Source organism: Schistocerca piceifrons, chromosome 7, assembly GCF_021461385.2.
Source record: "Schistocerca piceifrons isolate TAMUIC-IGC-003096 chromosome 7, iqSchPice1.1, whole genome shotgun sequence".
NCBI classification, from domain to species: Eukaryota; Metazoa; Arthropoda; class Insecta; order Orthoptera; family Acrididae; genus Schistocerca; species Schistocerca piceifrons.
In genome coordinates, this window is record NC_060144.1 from 311,530,975 (window position 1) to 311,555,575 (window position 24,601).

At 37.2% G+C, this 24,601-nt stretch overlaps 1 protein-coding gene across 1 annotated transcript in view; it reads left to right on the plus strand.

The window, feature by feature from the left end:
* The window catches only part of LOC124804636, a 530,005-nt gene that overhangs the window by 440,258 nt on the left and 65,146 nt on the right, over positions 1–24,601 (plus strand). The window contains exons 5-7 of the mRNA XM_047264852.1: positions 14,609–14,812; positions 20,105–20,299; positions 22,949–23,122. Of these exons, the coding sequence (XP_047120808.1) occupies positions 14,609–14,812; positions 20,105–20,299; positions 22,949–23,122 (573 nt within the window). The remainder of the gene's footprint in view (positions 1–14,608; positions 14,813–20,104; positions 20,300–22,948; positions 23,123–24,601) is intronic.

The following is a 24,601-nucleotide window of genomic DNA, read 5'->3' on the forward strand; positions in this document are numbered from 1 at the left end:
CGACCTTTGAATCTTCCAACCCAGCCAGTTATAGGGAAACCTACACTTTATCGTGGATCTCACGGTGGAGCTTGACATTCTTCACACTAGCAAATTATTCCTCAGGTGAAAAAATCTATGACAGAATAAACCCTGGAGCCAGCTGTGTATGGAAAAAGGAACCCTTATACTGATAGTCTAGCACTATCTTATTGAGCCACATGTGCATCGAAATTTTAATTTGTTTTATACTACATATAAATCCTTATGCTACAAGAAAGTATATTAGCTAATTTATGTTACGATTTGTTGTTGTTTTTGTGGCCTTCAGCCCAAAGACTGGTTTAATGCAGCTCTCCATGCTACTCTACCCTGTGCAAGCCTATTCAACTTCACATAGCTGTTGAAGCGCACATTCTTCTGAATCTGCTTACTTCATTCATCTCTTTATCTCCCAGTTCTGTTCACCACTTCCTCATTAGTTACGTGATCGACTCACCTGATCTTCAACGTTCATCTGTAGCACAACATTCCGAAAGCTTCTATTCTCTTTTTGTCTGAACTGTTTATCGTCCACGTTTCACTTACGTGCATGACTACACTCCAGACAAATGCCTTCAGAAGAGACTTCGTAATACATAAATCTATATTCCCTGTTAATAAATTTCTCTTCTTTAGAAGCTATTTTCTTGCCATTGCCAGTCTACATTTTATATCCTCTCTACTTCGCCATCATCAGTTATTTTGCTGCCCAAATAGCAAAACTCTTTTATAACTTTATGCGTCTTGTTTCCTAATCTGCTTTCCTTAGCATCACCTGATTTAAATCGACTACATTCCATTATCCTTGTTTTGCTTTTGTTGATGCTTATCTTATATCCTCCTTTCAAGACATTGTCCATTCTGTTCAAATGCTCTTCCAAATCCTTTGCTGTCTTTGACAGAACTACAAAGTCATCGGCGAACCTCAAAGTTTTAGTTTCTTCTCCCTGAAGTTTAATACCTACACCAAATCTTTCTTTTGTTTCCTTGACTGCTTGTACTATGTACAGTCGTGGACAAAACGAGAGAGACCCCTCGCCTTTTCGTTATGCTGATCCGCACAGCTTTAAAGTCTGCTACACAGCATAACAGGCAAGGCCACGAAGTGCTACCAGCATACTATGCAAGTTCGCTCGGCTGATGTGCTGAGATAGCTAGCACTGGAGAAACTCGAACTTTGAAGACGCCACAGCATCGTCTGCCACCACTTCATGGGAAACGAAATACCTCAAGTATAAGCCAATGTGTTGTATTCGCACATCTGTGACTATGACTTGGATATAAAGTGTAGTTATGGATAGTACGTATGCTCAGATTGCGAATCTAACATCATGAATAAAGACAAGGGGAAATGAATTAGGCGTTCTTCCTCTTCCGTAACATCAAATATATTTTAGTTATTCTTTCTTAAATGGACTGCGCAGAAAATCATTCGCCAGAAGTGAATAACTTTTTAGTAACACCAGATGATATTAACAGCTTGCCGGCGCGGGTCAGCCGTGCGCTCAACGGCGTCATATCGCAAACCGCGCGGCTCCTTGCGCCGTCAGTTCGAATCCTACCCCGGGTATGGATGTGTGTTAGGTTCGGTAGGTTGAAGTAGTTCTAGATCTAGGGGACTGATGACCTAAGCAGTTTGGTGGCATAGTTCTTAGAGCCATTTTTTGACCTTTCGCGTAAATTTTCTTTACATAAACTGCCGTATCTTTAGATTGCATTGACATAGCTCACTTTTTTACACCGCCAAGGGACCGTATACCGCAGGAAATGCGATACATTTCCGCTTATTATGTCTACCTGTACTCGAGGTAAACGGGTTTTAAAGGTTGGGTAGACAGATAGACGGTCAAGAATGTCAGACTAGTAGGGTTCCATTTTTACCGATTTACGTGACGAAATCCTAACAACGAAAATAGCTACCACAGTTACTGAGGATGAGGACCGCATAATAATTTCCCCTACTCTTTATTCGAAATGCTCCAGTTTCAGTCGATACATCAGCATATTAATCGTAGCTACGCTTTCGATCCAAATCATGTTTACAGGAATGCAAATAAAATCCATTTGCCTATACACGTGGTACTTCAGATCCCACTATTAATGCCACCGCGTTTTAGATTTGCGAGCGTTCCCATTGCTAGCTACCTTAAGGAACGCTTCGGCTAATGAATGTTTTCTGGCTGTGGGACGTCTAATGGAGAATTCGAAACATTGTAGAATACGTTTGGCACCTAAGTCGCCGTTTATTTCCTGGGGTCGTGCAGAATTATTCTACTAAATTTACTCGCTAATAACAGTTTTTGTTATTTCGATAAACGTCCCTAATGACTGTCACATAAGCGGTGACATAAACGTAGACAATTCATGTTTTTAAATCCAGGAAACTCTGTGCAACAGAAATTGCAGATCATTTTCCCATTTTCATTGCGAAATTGCCGGCTTATTCATGTCTGGGGTAATAATAGAGGGCTGTTTGCCTGGGCTGTCTGCTAGCCTAGTGTAAGGTGTTTGCTACTGCAAGGGAGGTCTGGTTTGTTTTCGGTTCTAATCTCGATGGAGGCAGATAGACTATCAGTAAGGGAATTTTAAGAAATTCTCGCGCCCCCAATACGTTTTATTGCTGCCTTTATTCTGTACCGGCGCCCTGTGAATGTCGATACTTGTTGCTGCCTACTTTTTCCGCATCTGTCAATAATTGAATTGACTTAAGTATGGCACTGAATGATTTTTAACTGAATTTCGTTATGAATCTTCACGCATCGCTAAATTTGCACACTTTCGTGGTAGGTCAGCAACGGTAATCCGGTATGACTGGTCTAAACGTTGACACAGATCATTTCGCGGCCGAATGCGCATAATATTTTGCTAATTCGTAACGATCTGGGGTACTTTGTCTTACTAAAACAGTTATGTTATCTCGATAAGCTGAAATTCATTTTTATTAGTACAGTTCATACTAATTAGCGTTTCTTCTTTCATTGATATCTTATATTTAGATGTTGTGTTTAACACTAATCAGCATTAATACAGTCTTACACATGATTGAAAACAGTCTGACAAATTTCGGATAGTTTTTCAATTTCACGCCTGTGCATAGTATGTTGGTAGCACTTCGTCGCCTTGCCTGTTATGCTGTGTAGCAGACTTCAAAGCTGTGCGGATCAGCATAACCAAAAGGCGAGGGTCTCGCTCTTTTTGTCCACGACTGTACGTATTGAATATCATAGGGGATAGGCTACAATCAAGTCTCTCTCCCTTCTCCACCACTGCTTCCCTTCCATGTCCCTCGACTCTTATAACTGCCTTCTGGTTTCATTAAAGGTTGTGAACAGCCTGTAGCTGTCGGTATTTTACCCCTGCTACCTTCATAATTTCAAAGAGAGTAATCCAGTCAACATTGTCAAAAGCTTTCTGTAAGTCTACAAATGCTATAAATGTAGAGTTGTCTTCCCTCAACATATCTTCTAAGATATGTCGTAGGGTCAGTATTGCCTCGCGAGTTCCTATTTTTCTCCGGAATCCAAACTGATCTTCTGCGAGGTTGGCCTCCATTAATTTTTCCATTCATCATTAAAGAATCCATGATAGCATTTGTCACCATGACTTATTAAATTGATAGTTCTGTAATTTTCACACCTGTCAGCAACTGCTTTGTTTGTAACTGAAATTTTTACACTTTTCTTGAAGTCTGAGGGTATGTCGCCTGCCTCATATGCATTGCACACCAGGTGGAAGTTTTGTCATGACTGGCTCTCCCAGGCTATCAGTAGCTCTGACGGAATATCGCCTACTCCAGGCGCCTTGTTTCGACTTAAATCTTTCAGAGCTCTGTCAAACTGTTCTTGCAGTATCACATCTCTCATCTCCTCTTCATATACGTCCTCTTCCCTTTCTATAATATTCCTTTCACGTTCATTTCCCTTATATAGACCCTCCATATACTTCTTCCACCTTTCAGCTTTCACTTCTTTGCTTAGGATTGGTTTTCCATCTGAATTCTTGATATTTATACATCTGCTTGTCTTTTCTCCGAAGACGTCTATAATATTCCTGTAGGCAGTATCTGCCTTTTCCATACTGAAATATGCTTCTAAATCTTTACATTTCTTTTTAGCCATTTTGCACTTCCCATCAATCTCATTTTTTTAAACGTTTGTATTCCCTTTCACCCGCTTGATTCTTCAATTAAATTCAATTTCTCTTGTGTTATCCAAGGTTTTTTACTAGGCCTTGTCTTTTTACCCATTTGATCCTCTTCTGTCATCTTCTACCGTATTCCTTTTCTCTGTTCTTGTCAACCGTTGCTTAATGCTCTCTCTGGAACTCTCAACAACCTGTGGTTCTTCCAAGTTATCCAGGTCCCATCTCCTTCATTTCCTACCTTCTTCCAATTTCTTCAGTTTTAATCTACAGTTCATAACCAATAAATTGTGCACTGAGTCTACACCTCCCACTGGAAATGTTTGGTTCCTAAATCTCTGTCTAACCATTACACAACCAGTCTGAAACATTCTGATGCCTCCAGGTCTCTTTCATGTTTACACCCTTCTTTAATGATTCTTAAACCAAATGTTAGCAATGATTAACTTATGCTCTGTACAAAATTCTACCAGATTGCTTCCACTTTTATTCATTTCCCCCATTCCATATTCGTCTACTATTTTTCCGTCTCTCCGTTTTCCTGCTATTGAATTTCAGTCCCTCATCACAATTAAATTTTCATCTCCCTTAGGTATCTGAATAATTTCCCTTATCTCATCATACATTTCTTCAATCTCTTCATCATCTGCAGAGTTTGTTGGCATGAAAACTTGTACTGCTGTGGTAAGCATTGGCTTCATGTCTGTCTTGTTTACAATAATGCGCTCACTATGCTGTTCATTGTAGCTTATCCACGTTCCTACTTTATTATTCATTATTAAACCCACTCTTGCATTACTCCTATTTGACTTTGTGTTTACAATCGTGTATTCACCTCATCAGAAGTCCTGTTCCACCTGCCACTGCCGGCCGCAATGGTCATGCGGTTCTAGGCGCTCAGTCCGGAACCACGCGACTGCTACGGTCGCAGGTTCGAATCCTGCCTCAGGCATGGATGTGTGTGATGTCCTTAGGTTAGTTGGGTTTAAGTAGTTCTAAGTTCTAGGGGACTGATGACCACAGTGTTAAGTCCCATAGTGCTCAGAGCCCTTTGAGCCACCTGCCACCGAACTTCACTAACTCCAACTATGTATAACTTGAGAGTATCCTTTTCCCATTTTAAATTTTCTAATCCACCCATCCAATTAAGGAATCTAACATTCCACACTCTGATCCGTAAAATACCTTTTTCCTGATGACGCCATCCTCCTGAGTAGTTCCCGCCCAAAGATCCTAATGGGGGGCTGTTTTACCTCCGGTAATTTTACCCAAGAGGATGTCATCATTATTTAACCATACAGTAGATCTGCATGCCCTCAGGAAAAAAATACGGCTGTAGTTTTCCCTTGCTTTCAGCTGTTCGCAATACCAGCACAGCAAGGCTGTTTTGGTTGATGTTACAAGGCCAGATCAGTCAACCGTCCATACCGTCGTCCCTGATTATACTGAAAAGTCTGATGCCCCTCTTCAGGAACCACACCTTTGTATGGCCTCTCAACAGCCCCTCCATTGTGATTGCACCCACAGTATGCCTATCTCTATCGCTGAGGCACGCAAGCCACCCCACCACCTCATAGTCCTTGGTTCATAACCTGTTTTGTAGCTGATAAGCAACTTTATCCGATCAAGGTGAAAAATGCTGAGGATAAGAGACAGAAACCTAAGGATGTCATGAAATTATTACAGAGAAGCTTGTGATTTTTTGATAAACTTCAGTGATTTAGCAGTTCGGTTGGGTAATGCATGTCCTCGGCGCTGCTGTTAAGGTATGCCATGCATAGAAGTTGTTACACAAAGGCAGCGAAAAATGAAGGTAAAATTTGACTGACAGAAATCTTATTTTGCACAGCACATGAAAAGCAAGCTTCTACAGACAAAAAGTATGGCATTGTGCAGAGATTTTATGAACAAATCTAAACTAAATCAGTATGTAAGTTAATAGCGAAAACTACCCATGTAGTTGATAGCACATGCTGTTGTTGTTGTGGTCTTCAGTCCTGAGACTTGTTTGATGCAGCTCTCCATACTGCTCTATCCTGTGCAAGCTTCTTCAATGGGCCCATATTCTTTGGGTTCTTGCACCACTGTTCCTTCGTTTCGAGGATGAAGTAGAGCAATTTTTGAAAACTAGATATATGCAAAAAAAATTTCAAAACTGAGTTAGGCATGGTAATGGCATAATATTGACCTTTTACATCAACACCTGAACCAAGTTTTAGTAAATGTTAACTACTGCTGTACGTATGACCACTCCAAATCACATGGTTTTAGCAAAGCATCATATATGCATTCTTACAGTTACAGCAGAAGCCGACAAATGCAATATAATTACACTCTAATCTCTCAGCTCTCTTTCAGCAGCAGGCAATTAACAATAATGGAGTATACTGGATGCCTTAAATGATTTTACTCATTGTTGTAGCGATATTTACTGGTGGAATAGTGTTTCAACAAGACGTCATTGTCATCAGAACACCTGCAGCTCACTTTTCCACTAGTATACAAATGGCACACACCTATAAGTCTTCAAAGAAGCATTGCAAGCAGAAGCAGAACTGATGATGATTCTTATGATTCTGAAAACGGCATGCAGGTTAAAGAGTGTTTCAATAGGAGGAAATCCCGATTCAAGAATAGCTTACATAGACCTGAAACACAAAGCAAAAAAGTGTAAAAAGGAACTTACCATTAAATGCAATCATGGACTTGAGGTTTCACCTCCAAAAGCTAAAGGAATGAAAGAGTGCAAAGCTGCTGGACTCTCCTCTGAAAATATTCCCCAATTAAATCATCACGTGACATCATTAAATAAAGTGAATCAAGATGAGTTTTGGTTAAAATTTCTTGATATTTCCTCACCTCAGTGCAGAGTAGTGGTCACCCAGAACGCAAAAAGGAAGAAAATAGTGACAGTGGAACATACTATTAGAAGAAGGGATGATGAAATAGTGCCTGTTTGTGCTGCCACTTTCCAAGAAGTATCTAGCATGTCAAAGAATACGTTGTCCTATCTAGCAAGCAGGTTCCATGAAGGAGGAAGGTTGGTAAAGGAAAGTAGAGGAGGCAATGAAAGAGGAAAGGATCATAAGGAGGTAACTATTGCTATTAAGAATGATATAAAATAAATATAAACGCAGAGAGAGCCATCATGGTCAGGGGAATACTACGAGAGGTTATTTCCCTTCGGATCTCACAGCCAAGAAAATGTTCAAGAGATCCTGTCAAGAAAAAAAAATTGGAACTGAAACAGTGTTCTTTATCAAAATACAAGCATATCTTATACAAAAATTTCAATCTGTCATTCAGGATACCTCATGATGATACCTGCTCCACGTTTAAGATTGGTCTAACAGAAATATGTCTGCAAAATAAGAATGCACTGCAAACTAGATACATATTACATAAAATTCATGCAAAGCAGTTTTACGATATAATGAAGGAATATACTCCAACTGTCATTGAGATTTGCATTGACGTGTAGCAAAACCAGCCTATTCCAGTCAGTGATGGTTTCTGATCTAGACAATTATGCAATCTGTGCACACTAAGGAGCAAAAAGACATCATTTCCTACAACTGGTTGGAGACAGAATCTTCAAGAGGACACAATCAAATTGCTTCATCTTTGCTGTACTTCCTTTCCGACTTAGGTAAAAAAACAATTAAGTGATGGCACCAACACAATGCATCTGTGGGTTTTATGTGGTGTTGAACCATAACAACACCCTTTTAGGATCAAAACAACATTTGTTTCATCACTTTATAGAGCGAATACAGAAAGATGGCTGTCGAACATAGTACTAGAACACAAAGACAAGAAGACAAAACCAAAGAGCATAGTCAAAAAACTGTGGATTCACATCAGAGACACCACACATCTGTTCTCAGGTTCTTGCAACAGCTAAAATAAAAAGCACCGTACAATGGCAATGCTTATAGCATTATTGAAAAAGAGCACAAAATTCTATACTATGCATAACTTCTTCTCTGTTCAGGGCCATAGCTACATGCCTCCAACCGAGTGTTTTGTAGAACTGAGAAATCTTACAGGAAAAAGAAAGAATCTTATTTCCTAAACAAAATTATGATATTTCAGAAGAGGATGGTACTCGCAAAGTTTTAAACACAGACTGGACTGTTAAAAATCTAAAAGAGGGCACAAAAAGTACTAAAATCCAAGCTACCATTCTAAATAAACAGCCAGTATGTCACTTCATGCAAAAAAGCAAAGAAAATTGTTAATATGTCAGTAAGTGATACATACTTGGGAGATCCAGTAGAAGTTGACATCTGGAATCAAAAGAAATTGTGCTGTCCAACAATGATAATATGCACCCTTCTACCAAAACAAAACATGGTAAGCAAAGAAGAGAAGAAAGATGAGTCTGCCTTGCTACAGTATTTTGAAATTCCAGCTGATGCAAAGGAGTTTTACAAAAATGTCCTAGATGAATAATGTATAGATGCAAGAGGTAAAGCTTGACAATAACAATGTGATTGTCACATGCAGTAATTTTTGCATTATTCATTTCATACTTCATTTAGTACTGATAATAATGACATAAGCTAAACAAGTATGTTAATACAGCCATCATTGCTAGTATTGTATTATACCACTGTATTTTCGTTATTATTTTCTCTTGCTGATCCTATTTAACAATTATTTGGAGGAATCAGTTGTTTCAATGGGAAAAGAGACATCAAGGTAAGCGGACAGGAAACAGAACAATATTCATAGATACATGCTGATTCTTGCAGAAAATGAAGAGACGGTGATTCAGATGCTAAATGACCTAAATTAAGTCTGTGTAGCATATGGTATGAAAAATTAAAAAAAAAGGGGCAAATGTCTTGGCTATAGACTTAAGAGAAGAGTGAAGTATAGTTAGGTCCTGAAACCACACAACAGGTGAGAGCAAAACACAAAAGAGGTGAGAGCATTCAAGTATTTGGGGAGTTGGGTTATGGAAGATACACATTGTGAACAGTACATAAAATTCAGGTTGACACTGGTGAAGGAGGCATTCCAAAGGCAGAAAAGACTCTTAGCTAGTCATTTGTATAAAAAGTTAAGAAAGTGAGTAGTAAAATGCCTGATATACATCATGGCCTTGTATGGAGCAGAAACATGGACATCAAGAAAGCAGGATGAGAGGAAAACTGAAGCTTATGAAACATGGATATGGTGCAGAATGGAGAAGATCAGCTGGACTGATGAAGTTGGGAATAAGGAGGTATTGAGAAGAGTGGGATAAGATTGGAGGATGCTGCTGATAATGAAGAATAGGAAATTGGCTAGGATGTAATATGAGACAAGATTGCCTTCTAGTCAAAGCAACTGGAGGTTTTATTCCAGGGAAGAGATGGAAGATCAGAAGAAGGTATCAGATGCTGAATAACATTTGCAGACTGCAAGGAGGGTATCAGAGAATGTAGAGGACAGAGAAGCATGGATCTAAACCTGCCACAAGTCACATAACCAAATGATGATGAGCCCACCTAATTTTCAACATTCTTCTGTAGCACCACATCTGAAACACTTCAGTTCTCTTCTTTTTCAGTTTTTACACAGTCCATGATTCACTCCATACAGTGGTGTGCTCCAAATGAACATTCTCAGACACTTTTTCTTCAAATGAAAGCCCATGTTTGATACTAGTAGATTACTTTTGGCCAGAGTGCACACTGTATCTGTGATAGTTTACTTTTTCTGTTCTCCTTGCTTTGTCTGTCATCTGTGATTTTGCTTCCAAGGTAGAAGAATCCCTTCACTTTGTCTCATTCTTGGTCACAAATTTTGTTGTTAAGTTTGTCACCAATCTTATTTCTGCTACTCCTCATTACTTTTGTCTTTCTTCAGTTTACTCTCAATCCATATTATGTGATCATTACACTGTTCATTCTACTCAACAGGCCCTGTAATTCTTCTTAAGTTTTACAGAAGATAGCGATGTTTTCAGTGAGTCTTATCATTGATGTTCTTCCACCCTGTATTTTAATCCAGCTCCTGAAATTTTGTTTCATTCCCATCATCGTTTCACCGATGTATAGATTTAAAAGTACTGGCAGGCAAAACATTCTGTCTCTGTCTTAGATGATTTTTAATCCAAGAACTTCATTCTTAGTACTCCATTCTTATTGCTTCCTCTTGGTTCTTGTACATGTTGTATTTTACCCTTATTTCCCTTGATCTTACTCTTATCTTTTTCAGAATTTTGAATATCTTGCATTATTTTACCTTGTCAAATGCTTTCTCTAGATCGACAAGTCCTATGAAAGTGTCTTTATTTTTCCTAAGTCTTGCTTCCATTATCAAGCACAGCATCATAATTGCCAGTCTAGTGCCTTTACCTTTCCTAAACCCAAACTTACCGTCATTTAACAGATGCTTGCTTATCATTGCCACTCTTCCAGATATTATTCTTGCTAGTGTCTTGGATCCATAGGCTATTAGTCTGATTGTGCGTTAGTTCTCCCACCTATGTGCCGTTGCTGTCTTCAGGATTGTATGGATGATATTTTTCCAAAAGACTGATGGTATGTTTCAAGTCTCATAGATTTTGCACATTAATTTGAATTGTTGTTTGGATGCCACTTCCCCAAACGCTTTCAGAAATTCCAAAGGTATATTATGTATCCCTTTTTTGTTAATTGATTGCAAGTCTTCTGACCACTGTTGATGTCTGACTCTAATACTGGATCCCCTACGTCTTCCTTATTGATTCCCATTTCTTCTTTTGTCACATCATGAGACATCTTACTACTCTGTGTTTAGCAATGGAATTCCCACTGCACTCTTAATGTTCATGCACTGCTTCTGATTTCACCAAAGGTTCTTTTGATTTTCATGTATCTGAAGTAGTCCCTTCAGTGACACTTTCTGTTTCAATTTATTCGCATTTTCCTTGTAGGCAGTTAATCTTGGCTTCCCTGCACTTTCTATTTATTTCATTCCTAAGTAAAACTTTATGTTTCATTCTTTTGCTGATCAATTGAAGTATTTCTTCTTTTGCTCCACATTTCTTTGCAGTGATTTTCCTAGTATCTGTGTGTGTCTGTCTAACTTCTAACATTACCGTTTTTAGAGATGTCCATTCCTCTGACCGAACTGCGTACTGGGGTGTTCATTGCTGCAGTATATCTATAACCTCGGAGAACTTCAAATAGATCTCATCTTTCCTCAGTACTTCAGTAATTGATCCATGTCTATATCTGCACCTGGATGTCATATCTTTCCTCAGTACTTCGGTAATTAATCCTTGTCTATGTCTGCCCCTGGATATGCCTTACAATTCAGTATCAGATTTCAGAATCTCTGTAAAGCAGTTAGAATCCATCCATCACTCCAGGCCTATTTCAAGTATTCCTTCTCCTCTTGTGATTTTTGAACAGTCTATTCACTGTTACTATCTGAATTTTATTGTGGGATTCAACTAGTCTTTCTCCTTTATCAATCCTGCTACTTCTGTTTTGATAGCCCAGTGAAATATATTTTTCCATTTGTTAACTGTTATCCATAAATAGCATCTGGAAACCAGGTATAGTATTTCATTTTCCAGTTTTGTCAGCACGGTGGTCATTTTTCATCAATTAAATGTAGGTGATTAAATTCTTGTTCAATCCAAGGTTTGTTTCTGCTTAGCTGAAAATTTTAAAGGCAAATATGAACCTAACAACCCAAACATATCTCAAAAATGGTTGGATGTTTCACTGAAGTTAAAATCTGGCATATATACATTTTCAAAATCAATTTTGGGGTGTTTACATCATCAATCAGAAGTGATATTGGGTAATTAGATAATAAACACTGGTTTAGGAAGCCCCTAATAATCATAGCAACTATTTACTAGTAGTATTACATGTGCATGATTGTGCAGTATCTTAAAGAACTGAAAATAATAAAGCACTGACATAAAACTATACAGTTCACATTTTTTAACATTTTAAGAGTACATTTGATGTACATTTACTATCCCACATTTTATATGTTAAAAACTGTCTCAAGAGTTTTATTTTCATTTTCTGTTCCACAGTGTTCTCCTGAGCATTATTATGAACTTGCAACACAATGTTGATGACAGAGATTACATTGTTAACAAAGCTTGCTTAAGAATCATTTGTTGATATTCCTATGCAATAAATGATGTAGGGTACTTCTTTAACTAAGTTTTATCAGCTGGGCATTTAGATCTTTCAATGCAGCCACATGTGACTTTATGTATAAAACAAGAACAATGAGAAGATCACAAGCAGATTTTCACAACAGAATCAACTGTGGCTTTTTCACTTTTGAAAGAGCAAGCCTCAACTGAAGAGCAAAATAGAAAAGAGTACAGCTTCCAGATGAGGATAGAGACTCTAAAACAAGCTTGAAATACCTTTGGTGTACTGCGCTTCCACTGGAATTTAATATTCAAATTCCCCGTCCAATGCGAAAATAAAATTTAAGATAATGAGATCAATGTACTTACTCATGGCAGGCATAGGTCAATCAATATTTTTTATTTTATTTACTTCCCATAATTCTGAAACTTTGTTAATTCATTCTAAAAGTGTTAATAGGTACTGCTTGGCTCTTAATTATTTCTTTCCTCAGAAAGGCAGCCTATAGAGGAAGGTAGGATATCACTAAACTGCAAGAATTTCATGAATTTCTATATATTCAGTTGGAGTAAACACTCATGCAGAGAATGGTATAACTTATATTTTCAAGGCTTCTAATGTAGATGAAGCATCTTGTGTGCTATGGTGGCTGCAATGTGTTAAAGATCTGACTCATCATTATCAAGTCTTCCAGTGTAAGTGTTCATAGTAGATGATCTAATGAATATCTGCTAAATATTCTACCATAAAATCATGCTCTCCACCTCCAGTCCCTTGCAGTTATCTTTTCTCATGCTGAGGGGGACTGTGGACCACTGTTCAGCATTCCAGTAAAACTGAGAATTTTGGTGATGCCAGCTTGCGCGATGGGTAGGGTAATGGTAAGGAGACTGGGCTTACTTTTAAATGCAGATTCATGTGCTCATCCAGGTGCAAATTTTCAATTTACAACTGAAAATGTTTACTCTACATCATAATGTGTTTGCTGTACTGATCATGGAAAAGAAAGAAATCAGAGAGTATAACTTAATGTATGACACTTAGTGTATTCCTCTGTGAAAACATAAATGAGAACACTGAGCCTAATGTTCTCATGTTGTGGACAGAACAGTATTAATGGTGGAAGTCTAGATTTTAAATCAGCAAATTGACAAACATTAAGCTGATCAGAAACTATGTGTAACTAGACCTTCTCCTTTTGCTTGTCAAATTATACTAACCAAAACATTCTTTGTGGTTGATATTAGAAGTAAAGTGAGTGGGCATTTCATTAAATGAAGCTTACTTTTGTTTGTCATTGTTGCATTTAAGTTTAAGAAAAAGACAAATCCAACACCACAAGGGTAGGGTGTACTGCCTGTAATACACTGAGTGTTCAAAAAAATTACAGTTAAGAGGGGCATCAGTAATTTGAAAACATTTTCAGTGTTAAATTAGAGTTTTTACAGAAATGCATACATGTACATGGAGATATATTATAATAAAAAATTGTTAACAAGATGTTTTCATTTTTCAGTTGCATTTGTAGGGCATGTAGTTGTATGATGTTGAATCCTTTTTATGAGTTTTCCACTTTTTCTATTATCTGTGTACCAGAAACTGTAATCATTATGCTCAGCCTGGTTAAACATTAAAATAAATTATTATTGTAGGTGGACATTTCTATGATGAAAAGACTATCCCAACTGCATGTGTTAGGCAATAATTTGTGTAGAGGATACCCACATGATTTGTACATTGTGATTCAAATTTGTTAGTATACATTAGACAGAAGGCCTGTTGGGAAATAGGGAGTAAAGTATATGATAATCTCTAATCACTTGTTTCTTTGTACATTCCTGCACTCTCTGCTGTGTAGTACCATCATTAACTATGTTCCAATAAATACAGGGACAAGACTTAAAGGTGGTTTACAGAATGATTAAAACTGCAGCAAATCCTATTCCATACACATACATACAAAATCATTGCTCCAATAACACTTAGCTAGTGGGATGCTCTTAGTCTGAGTTCAAGTAATTTGAAATAAATCACCAATTTGCATAAAAGCAAAGCTTTATTGGTGATTCAGCACTGATTTTTATCCTAAAGTTTCAAAATTTAGTAAAAACTTCAACATACAAAATTACACTTTCAGAATGAAATAAAATAAATCAACATACAAATTTATATTTTTTTCTGATAGAGGAAGTTCTTTTATGAACATAATAGATTTAGTATCTGATAAAATATCAAATGTAGGAAGTTGTACTAGTAGTCTAGAGATTGAACCAGAAAGTGAACTGTGGAGAGCAGACTTCAACATGATAGAACATGGTAGATTTTAATGTGTATCACATTTACAGGTGGCATTTGAATTCACTAACCATGTGTCAGTGATATATAATGAGACAGGTGCTGGCCCACCAGCTGACAGTATACGAAGGGATCTGTTGGTAGTAAATGGCACTAGATCTAGCTATGCCACAGCTTTTCTACACAGTGTGCAACTAGGTGATGATGATGATGATGATGAGTCACACTCCACTACGGCACATGGCAGCAGACAGGTACATATCTCCTTACATAACTAATTTGGTACTTTACTCAACAATTTGCAGCACACAGTGATTTGTGGGCATTCATTGAAATGAACATTTTATCATGCAAGACATTTACATTTAAACAATAAATTCTGAAACATCACAATAAAAGGGGAGCAAATGTATGTTTGTTTGAACAATATACATTGTTTCTGATTTTATTTGCTACAGCTATAGCTTACTATAATCTTCAGTCTTTTCTCTTTTTATTATCATTTATAACTACATCATAGAGTTAAAACTTGACTGAATGCCATCTACCTGCAATTAAGACTCTTTGTTTAACATAAGCAAACAAATAAGTTTAAATATCTGTTTTACCATGACAGATCGCAAATAAAAAATTAGGTTATTTCCAACTCTTTATTTGTCACATTAAGTATGATGTTTAAGTATTTTATTTGTTTCAGCACACAGTAATATAGTTGCTAAACCCAAACTAGTTGAAGAATCTTAGGTTTCTTAAATTTTATTAACGTATACTAGGCAAAATGCATTAATATGGAAAGTACAGTGAAAATCCTAATGCAGAAAATGATTCACTTGAGATATGCAGTAGCAAATAGTCTGAACTTCATTTGCTAATTCTAAAGAGGGTATCTTAAACTGAGAATTAAAATGATAAATTATAGCCATATCTTAAACGTGATTATAGCAACTTGCAAAGAAACAAACAAACAACTATGCTGGTTAGTACTTTTTCACGAGGAGTAACTCCCAGAGTAGCTTGTAGAGACAAAAAATAAATAATGAAAATTTGGCAAGATTGGGGATGGATGGGGTGGCGGGGGGTTCCCAAAACCCGTGTAAATAGGAACACAACTTTTCTGTAAAGGAAAGGAGGTAAATAACTTCTATACAGAATTTCACAAGTTAAAAATTGTTGCGCCATAAAAAAAAACATTTATTATTTTTCCACGTATTAATGTGCCACATCAGAACTGCTAACACATTTTGTGAGCCGTTCAAAGTCTTTGATGGTGGGTTAGAATATCAACATTGCAAGGAAAAGATAGACTGTTACTTACTGTAATTGCAGACAGGTACAATTAAAAGACACTTACATATTAGTTTTCAGCCACAGCCTTCATCAGAAAAAGAAAGAGAAGCGCATATACACACACACACACACACACACACACACACACACACATTCACCTAATTTTATACAGTTCCACACAAAAAATAAAACTCCAGAAAATATAGTAATTGCTGATGACAACCAGGAACTAGAACAGGTGCACTCCACTAAAATCCTAGGGGTTCAAATTGACAGTAGACTCAACTGGGAACAGCATGTGTCCCTTACTCTAAAAAGGCTTTCATCAGCAACTTTTGCTTTAAAAATAATTACTCATTTTGGGGACGTCAACATTTTAAAATCACCTTACTTTGGATACTTTCACTCATAAATGAGTTATGGAATAATCTTCTGGGGTAATTCACCAGCCTCAAAAAAATCTTATCTGCTCGGAAGAGAGCAGTCAGAATCATGTGTGGGGTACCTCCACGAACCTCATGTAGAAAACTTTTCACACAGTTAGGAATACTGACTACAACATGTCAGTACATATACTCTGTGATGAATGTTGTTAATAAAGACTATGCTCAGTATGAAACAAATTGTTCATACCGTAACTACAATACTAGAGGTAAAGATGATCTACATGTCGAACTAAAAAAATTACCACTTATACAGAAGGAGGTAAAGTATACTGCTGTAAAGACTTTTAATTCATTGCCTAATTATATTAAATATACAAGAGAAAATGAAACGCTGTTCAAAGGTACATTAAAAAAAAAAAAAAAACCTGCTTGACCATCCACTGTACTCCTTAGATGAATTCTTTTCCAGAAATAATGCACTCCCTTAATAATAGACGTATTTAGTCTCTTAGTTATTAGATGGATGATACAATATTATGTTATTGATCATTGTATTATATTACTATTCTGTAGCATTAATTGTATTTGTACAATTGTATTGACACGTTCCACATCCAGGTGAATCATTTGCATGTACGGATCCATGGAATATGCATACCAAATAAATAAAAAATAAAATAAATCACACAATGCATGCACACCTTACACACACAACTGTCATGTCTGGCAGCTCAGGCCAGAATGTGTGATTTCACACAAGCAAAAATGTCCTGCTGCTGCCCAAAGCAGACATTAAATGTCATACACTAAATGAAATACCATGTGTAAAATTCATGGGATTCAGGTGAATAGAAATTTAAAATCAGTTCACTCATCAGTCCAGCATACAGTTACAAGATCAGTTCAACATACTTTTCTTTAAGAAGCATCTCTCATTGTGTTTATTTTACACATTTTGCTCCATGTTGTCATGAAATTACCCTCTGGGGTAGTGCACCTAAAGTATGGTAAATAAAATGTTCATTCAGCAGAACTGTGTAGGAAGAATATCTTGTAGAGCAGATTCCTTTTGAAGGACATCTCCAGAATCACGTTACAAGACACAAATAATTAAATAATTTTCATGTACACTTTTTCTCCTTGTCTTGGGTTCAGTATGGAGTTACTGTAATGCATTCCAGTGCAAAGGTATTTTAGATGTTCCCATCTAACATAAAATAAGAAACTGGGACTATGAAAAGAAAATTTAAAATGTGTCTCATGAGCCTTTCTTTCTACCACTTACCATAGGTGAGTATCTACACCATTCGGGAACTGAAAAGTTAATGAAAAGTAGCTGTTTTGTTTGTAAGGGTACATGACAAAGAGCAAACAGGGTGTTATATTTACAGATGTAAGTAACCATACCACTGCAGTCAAGTACATGTTAAGCTACCAAAATGACATAAATAGTATCATTTTGTATAACTAATAAGGGAGCAGCTTTTTTCATAGTAGCAGCTTTCTTTATAATTTGCTTGATTAAATTTAGCTGACATAAGCATGAACAGTATTAAGCAGTGTACTGATAGTTCAATGTTAACACAATAAACAAATTAAGTTTCTGTGATTTCATTTTCTTTTGTTAATGTGTACTATGACTTCTTCTACATCTCTGAAGGTTCTCTTTTTTGATAGGAGCTACAAAACATGTTGAATGAATTAATAAATGAACCATCAATGCTTAAAAGGTGTTGTGACAGTGCTGTGATGGGAAGGGTCCAACCAACTTTGGAAGAGAGTAGTTAGCATAAGGTCATTTATAATATGTAAAAAGTCCTAGAAAAGTCACAGATGACTGATGGTGATTTATATATTTCCTGACACTACAGGTGTCAATGAAATAAAGTAACACATTCTATATAAATGGAGATTCTTGATCCATGTATGTTGGAAACAGCAGATTTTTTATGAAACTAAAAGAGGTTGGATCCTGTGAGTTACACATCAACAGAGTGGCACATAGCAGTGTTTATAATTAAGCTACAAGCCTTATAGCTGAATTGCTGTGTGACAGTCATTGTGCTGTAATACAGCACATTCAGAAAGTGCACTGCTCTGAGATCTGTTAACTTGGAAAAAAGAATCAAGTTTCCAAATAAGTGGATTTAAGGTATAAAAGTTCAGACACTGTTGTGACATAGCATCATCTCTGTTTCTGCCTTCTACCATTTCTCACCTTAAAATCAAAACCTTCCATTCTGATACTCAAGCTGCTTTCATTTTCTCCGTGGCCTAGGTCACTAATTCATGTTTCTGAATGCTACTGGGCCTGGAGGTAGTTGATTCAAATCCTGCCAGAGAATGAAATTTTCCTCACCAGTATTTAGCTGGCAAGCAGGGGGGGGGGGGGGGGGGGAGTTGACAGTGTACAGTTCTTTATCACCCTATCTTGCACAGATATCCTGGATCAAAGCACAAACTTATCCACAGTGTCTCAAGGAACATGAGCATGCAGTACCGTTGATGGTGACGCATCTGTGGTAAGGGGATTTAAGCTTGCTAACCACTTTGGGACTATTTGAGAGGAGAAGGCTATATTTATCCTCTATCAACAAAAATCCAAACATTGCACTAAACTGTACTTGCTTTCATCACTGTCACTCACACTGGAAAAATTCACTTCAGACACAGCACCTTCCATTCTGCTTCTCATGCTCCTTTCATTTTCTCCACAGCCAAAGTCACTAATTCATGTTTGTGGGTGGTAGTCAACTTGGAGGTAGTTGATTCAAATCCTGATGGAGATTGAAATTTTCCTCACCAGTATTGAGCTCACAAGGGTAGGAAAGTTGGTGGTATACAGTTCCTAACCACCCTATTTTGCACAAATATCCTGGATCAAAGCACAAACTTCTCCACAGTGTCTCACAGAATGTGAGCATCCAATACTGTTGATACTTGTCATACTGTCTGGTAAGTCTCTCCAAGCCCCCTTCTTTTATGTTTGAGTCTCCTCCCATCACTTGGTGAGTAGATTTTTTTATCTATGCAATCACATTATATTTTCAAAAATTTATTATTTTTGTTGCTGTTAACCCAAAGGTTGATATGAACACAACATTGCTTACTAAACATGGTCCTATGCCCTTGCCTTCCTCTGACCTTTGTAATGACTCACTCAGCCAGTCATAAGGGTCCTACATTTTAACATGGACTCTAACCAATGGTACAATTTGGACTAATGCAAAATATGGAAAAAAAGGAAAACATAAGTATTCATAGCAGTGCTACTCTATTGGACTTGTGAAATGATTTCTATGTTTCCTGTTCATCCTACCACACGTTATGTGATTATTTGTATGTGAATGATTTCATTCTTTGAAATTAATGGCCCCTTTCTCACTGGCTGACCAACTATTTTTACCAGTAGGGCTTATGTGTTAAGTTTTCAGACTTTAGAAACCTGTCTTTTGCATTCTGTGATATTCATTTTTTTCTCTATAATTTCATTACTTTGTTAATTTGTTGGCAATATGCATACTTCTTTTTTCATTTTACTCTTCCATTACAGAAGAAGGAAGCTTTCCTGTGAACACCCTTTAAGTTGGTTACCATCTCTGGACTCTGTTGTAAAACTGATTCTGAACTTACACTTCTACTTTACCCAGTTCAGGTTTTTATGTGTAGCTTATATAACATATTTTTGTTTTTCTGTATGTGCATTGGGCAGTCAGAGATGCAGTCATCATTTGAATGCTATTTAAGTTTGTTACCATCTCTGGACTCTGCTGTAAAACTGATTCCAAATTTACACTTCTACTTTACCCAGTTTAGATTTTTACGACTAGCTTATGTAACATATTTTTGTTTTTCTGTATGTGCACTGGGCAGTCAGAGATGGAGTCATCATTTGAAGACTCAGCAATTCAGCAAGAAAAACAGATTCCTCAAGATGCAGAAGATGTAGTGAGACCAGAGCCACTACCACTCAGTGCCATCAACAGTAACGACAATGAAACCAGGCATGAAGATGTGGCTGTCAGCCTTCAACAGCAGCTGCATGCACTCAAATCTGATGGCTTCTCGGTGAGAACCAAATGTCAACTGTTCTACTTCACATATCCTTGTGTAATATATTTTTGTGGTCACATAAAGTTTCAACTCTGTGGACTTTTTGTCTCATTATTCTGTCAGCTTTGTTTCTAATTACTTTCCATTGTTACGTTTATCTATAGTTTCCAGTAAAATTGATGAAACTTCTTTGCTCACTTAAAGTGTTAATTGGTTGAAAAGTGGCATGAGTAGAAATAGAAAATTGGTTGATAGGTGACAGAGTAAAGTTCCTACACCAATGGCTGATTTGTTATATTTATTTGTTCCTGTAAATTTTGTATGTACCTACGCTGTATGCAAGTTATTGCACATAAAATTTATCTTCTTATTGATTTACCAGCTTACAAAGTATACATAACAATAGATTATTTATCATATGCTTTACAATTAAAAAATTTTTATAAACCCGTATGATAAATTTACAGTATTCCATAAATGAGAGAACAGTTTTGCTGGCCGTTGTAGCCGAGCAGTTCTAGGCGCTTCAGTCTGGAACCGCGCGACCGCTACGGTCACAGGTTCGAATACTGCCTTGGGCACGGATGTGTGTGATGCCCTAGGTTAGCCTCTATTTTATCAGTTTCCATTTAGCGCATGCGTGATCAACAGTGACTAGATAGATAATGTCCAGAAGTGAAATTTATTTTCATGTTCACTGAATTTTTATAGTATTGCTCTCAAGGTTGTTCTTCTGACTGCTTTCACATTTTGCTTGTCATATTAATCTGTAGTTATACTTCCTCTGTTTTAGGTCAGAATGTTTCAGTTTTACTTAAGTTTTATGCTAACTGTGCCGTAAGCATTCTTTCTTTCCTATAGTTTATAGGTATTTTGGAAAGGCATACAACTGACATTTGAATGCATAGTGCTTCACAGAAATTCTTTACCATCACAGTTACACAAGTCATCAAATAATTATTTATTATGTTGGGTGCTGACTGTCATTGGAGAAGAATGAGGGTGTGCATTTCAATACCGTTACCTCCATATATATGAGGCAGATTCCAAAACTAAGGTCCAATGATGAATATGATGAATATTTAATTGATGGTAGGCGTGAACGAAGTTTCACACTTGCAGCATGGTCCACCAACTCTTTAGGAAACTACTACAGGTAGGTTTGATTCAGTAGTCATTTGCCAGTAGGTGAGAGCAAATCACAATACCTGAGGTAACCATAGATCCCATCAGTTTTGAAGTGCAGGGTGTGATTAATTTTTTTCTAGCAAAAGGGTCTTTAGCTGCTGAAATCCATGGCTGGTGTATGGACCTGAAGTAATGAGTAACAAACAAGTCCAAAAATGGCGTCGAGAATTTCAAACTGGCAACAAAAAAGCTGGCGATGAAATGTGGAGTTGGAGGCCCATTTTTTGGGCTGATGACATTGTTGATCAAGTGAACCAAAAACTTCGAAGTTATCAGAGATTGATGGTTACTGGTCTGGCTAATGCATTCCAAAATGTTGCTCAAACATCAGGCCTAGTATTTGGGCTGATGACATTATTGATCAAGTGAACCAAAAACTTCAAAGTTATCAGTGATTGATGGTTACTAGTCTGGGTAATGAATTTCAAAATGTTGATCGAACATCAGTTTACAATATTGTCACTGAAAAACTTGGATATCACAAACTGTGTGTGAGGTGGGTTCCAAGATGCTCACCTCAAAGGCCAAAGAATGTGTAATGCACAACAGTTCTTAGAGTGCTATAGGCAAGATGGGGATGACATATTTTCCCACATTTTCCCAGGCAATGAGATGTAGTTGTCGTACACCAACACAGAATTGAAAGAAAGGCAATGCAGTGTCACCATTCAAGTTCACCCAAACCAAAAAAGTTTAAGCATTCTCTCTTTCTGACTCTAGGTGATCTAGTATTGCTTCTTCCAAATAACCGTTCTTCTGCCATTTTTTGGATGAAAAAGGCATCTTTTTCATTGATTTTGTAGAGCATAGGTCAACAATTACAGCAGATGTAGACCTGAGATCCAAAATTGATGCCAGGGGAAACTGTTGTCTTACATAATCCTGCTTTATGTCAATGCAAGACCTCACAGCACTGCCGAAATCAAGAAGAAGAGTCTAGATTTTTGTTGGGACTTTGCACCAAGCAGCTGTTTCCTCTTCTTGCATTTGAAAAAGTGGGTGGATGGACAATGATTTCAAAATGATGATGAACTCGAGACATGTTACCAACTGGTCCAGTTCCCAGCTGGCAGACTTCTATGCAAAGGTGCTAAGGAAGCTGGTGCAGCATTACAGAAAGTGTATGGATGTGAACAGTGATTATGTGGAAAAGTGAAGTAGATACACAGTAAAATATTACTGTTATATTTTTATGATCTTAGTTTAGAAATATACCTTGAATTATTTATGGGATTCTGTTAGCTTTTGAAAAGAAATATAGTGGGTATTATTAATTTTTAGACCCCTATCAGAATGCATTAAGGAATGAAGTTTCAGAAAGAGATACTTTTCGGAGACATCGTAAATTAATTAAGTGGTGCTGTTCCTTAAATGTAAAGATGAATGTTATTTGGTTACTGTTATCTTCACCATATTCACTAACATATCAGTGTGTTATGCACTTGGTAATACACAGAGTAACATTTTTTGTAACAGACACAGCCACCTGTTAACACTGTGAAGCCATCTTTGGACAAGGATATGGCAGCTCTTAAAGACCTCAGATCTGGAGCAATTCAACATCGGACAACAGTTGAACCTGTTCCTTTAAACCAATATTCTGTTCAGTCAAAGACAGACAGTGATCAAAACAAGGCATATGGACAACAGGTACAGATTCTTGATTCATCAATTTGTTAATTGAGGCATGTATTACACTGTCAAACAATTTGAAAAAAAAATTCTTTTTAAAGTGAAGACCATGCTCCAGCTTTTATAAAACATATTATGCAAGTACTCCAATACTTTACCAAAGATTTTACAAAACATCTTTTGTGAATGATTTTTAACGGAGTTGTACAGTGTAATTCAGCCCACAAATCTAGGTGATCTAGTATTGCTTCTTCCAAATAACCATTCTTCTGTACTTCCTTACAGTTCATTGAAAACTCCCTCATACTGTATTAAAACAAACTATGACCACACATGATTCAAAATGTTCCATTTGTACTGATGCTGTCAATAATTTGATCACTGATTGGAAAGCCCTTTCCTGTCTCTAATAGAATTATATGAGGAGGGGTCAAAAAGTTTCTAGCCTAACAAACAAAAAATGACTGAAATTTCATAATACCAATTTATTTTTCAGTATAATACCCATGTACTCTAATACACTTGTGCACACGCTGAGATAATTTCTGCAAACTATTCAAATAAAAGGTCTTTGATATTGAGTCCAACTAAGAGTTCACAGCATCAATCACTGCATCACCATTGTCAAATCATCATCCTTTGATGTCTTGTTTTAGGTGTGGGGCAAGAGAAATGTATGGTGGAGCCAATGGCAGATGACATAACAATTTGAACGTACAGTCACGCAGTTTCCAGTGTTGTGAGGGCTTTGTGCTCCGGTGCATTGTCCTGATGCAAAAGAACTCCACGTGCCTTTTTATCTTTATCTCTTCTCTCAAAGGCTGCCGGAGGGTGCAACAGAATGATACATTGATATTTATGTCCTTTTGCAAGTAATCCACCATAATTACCCCTTCTACATCCCAGAAGACTGATGCCATCACCTCCCTGGCTGATTTTTGCGCACGGAATTTTTTTGGGATAGAGAATGAAGGATGTTTCCATTGTTGTGACTGTTGTTTTGTCTCAGGATCAAAGTGGTGAACCCATGTTTTGTCCATTGTCACATGCCTTGCAAGGAAGCCGTCTTCATCTGCTTCAAATTTAGCAGACGATTTCTTCATGACACTGACATGCTCCTTCAACTCTTTCGGGACCTTTTGAGATGAAACTTTCTGCATTCCCCATTTCCAAAATATCCATAACAATGTCATGAGCATGCCCATGGGAGATTCCAAATATGGTTTCAATGTGCTACAACATTGTTCAATGATCTTGCAAAATCATATCATGAATTTCACTCACTGTTTCATCAGTGGCAATGGAGACACGCCTTCCATTCCTTGGTGCATCTTCCACACTCGTTCTTCCATGTTTGAAGTCAGACACCCAGTTTTTCACTGTTGCATGAGAGGGAGCACTGTCCTTAAGTGTATTTCGGATGTCCTCTGCAATTTCTTTGGATGCCATACCCTTCAAATGAAGATACTCAATCACTGCACTGCTCTTGATTCTCTT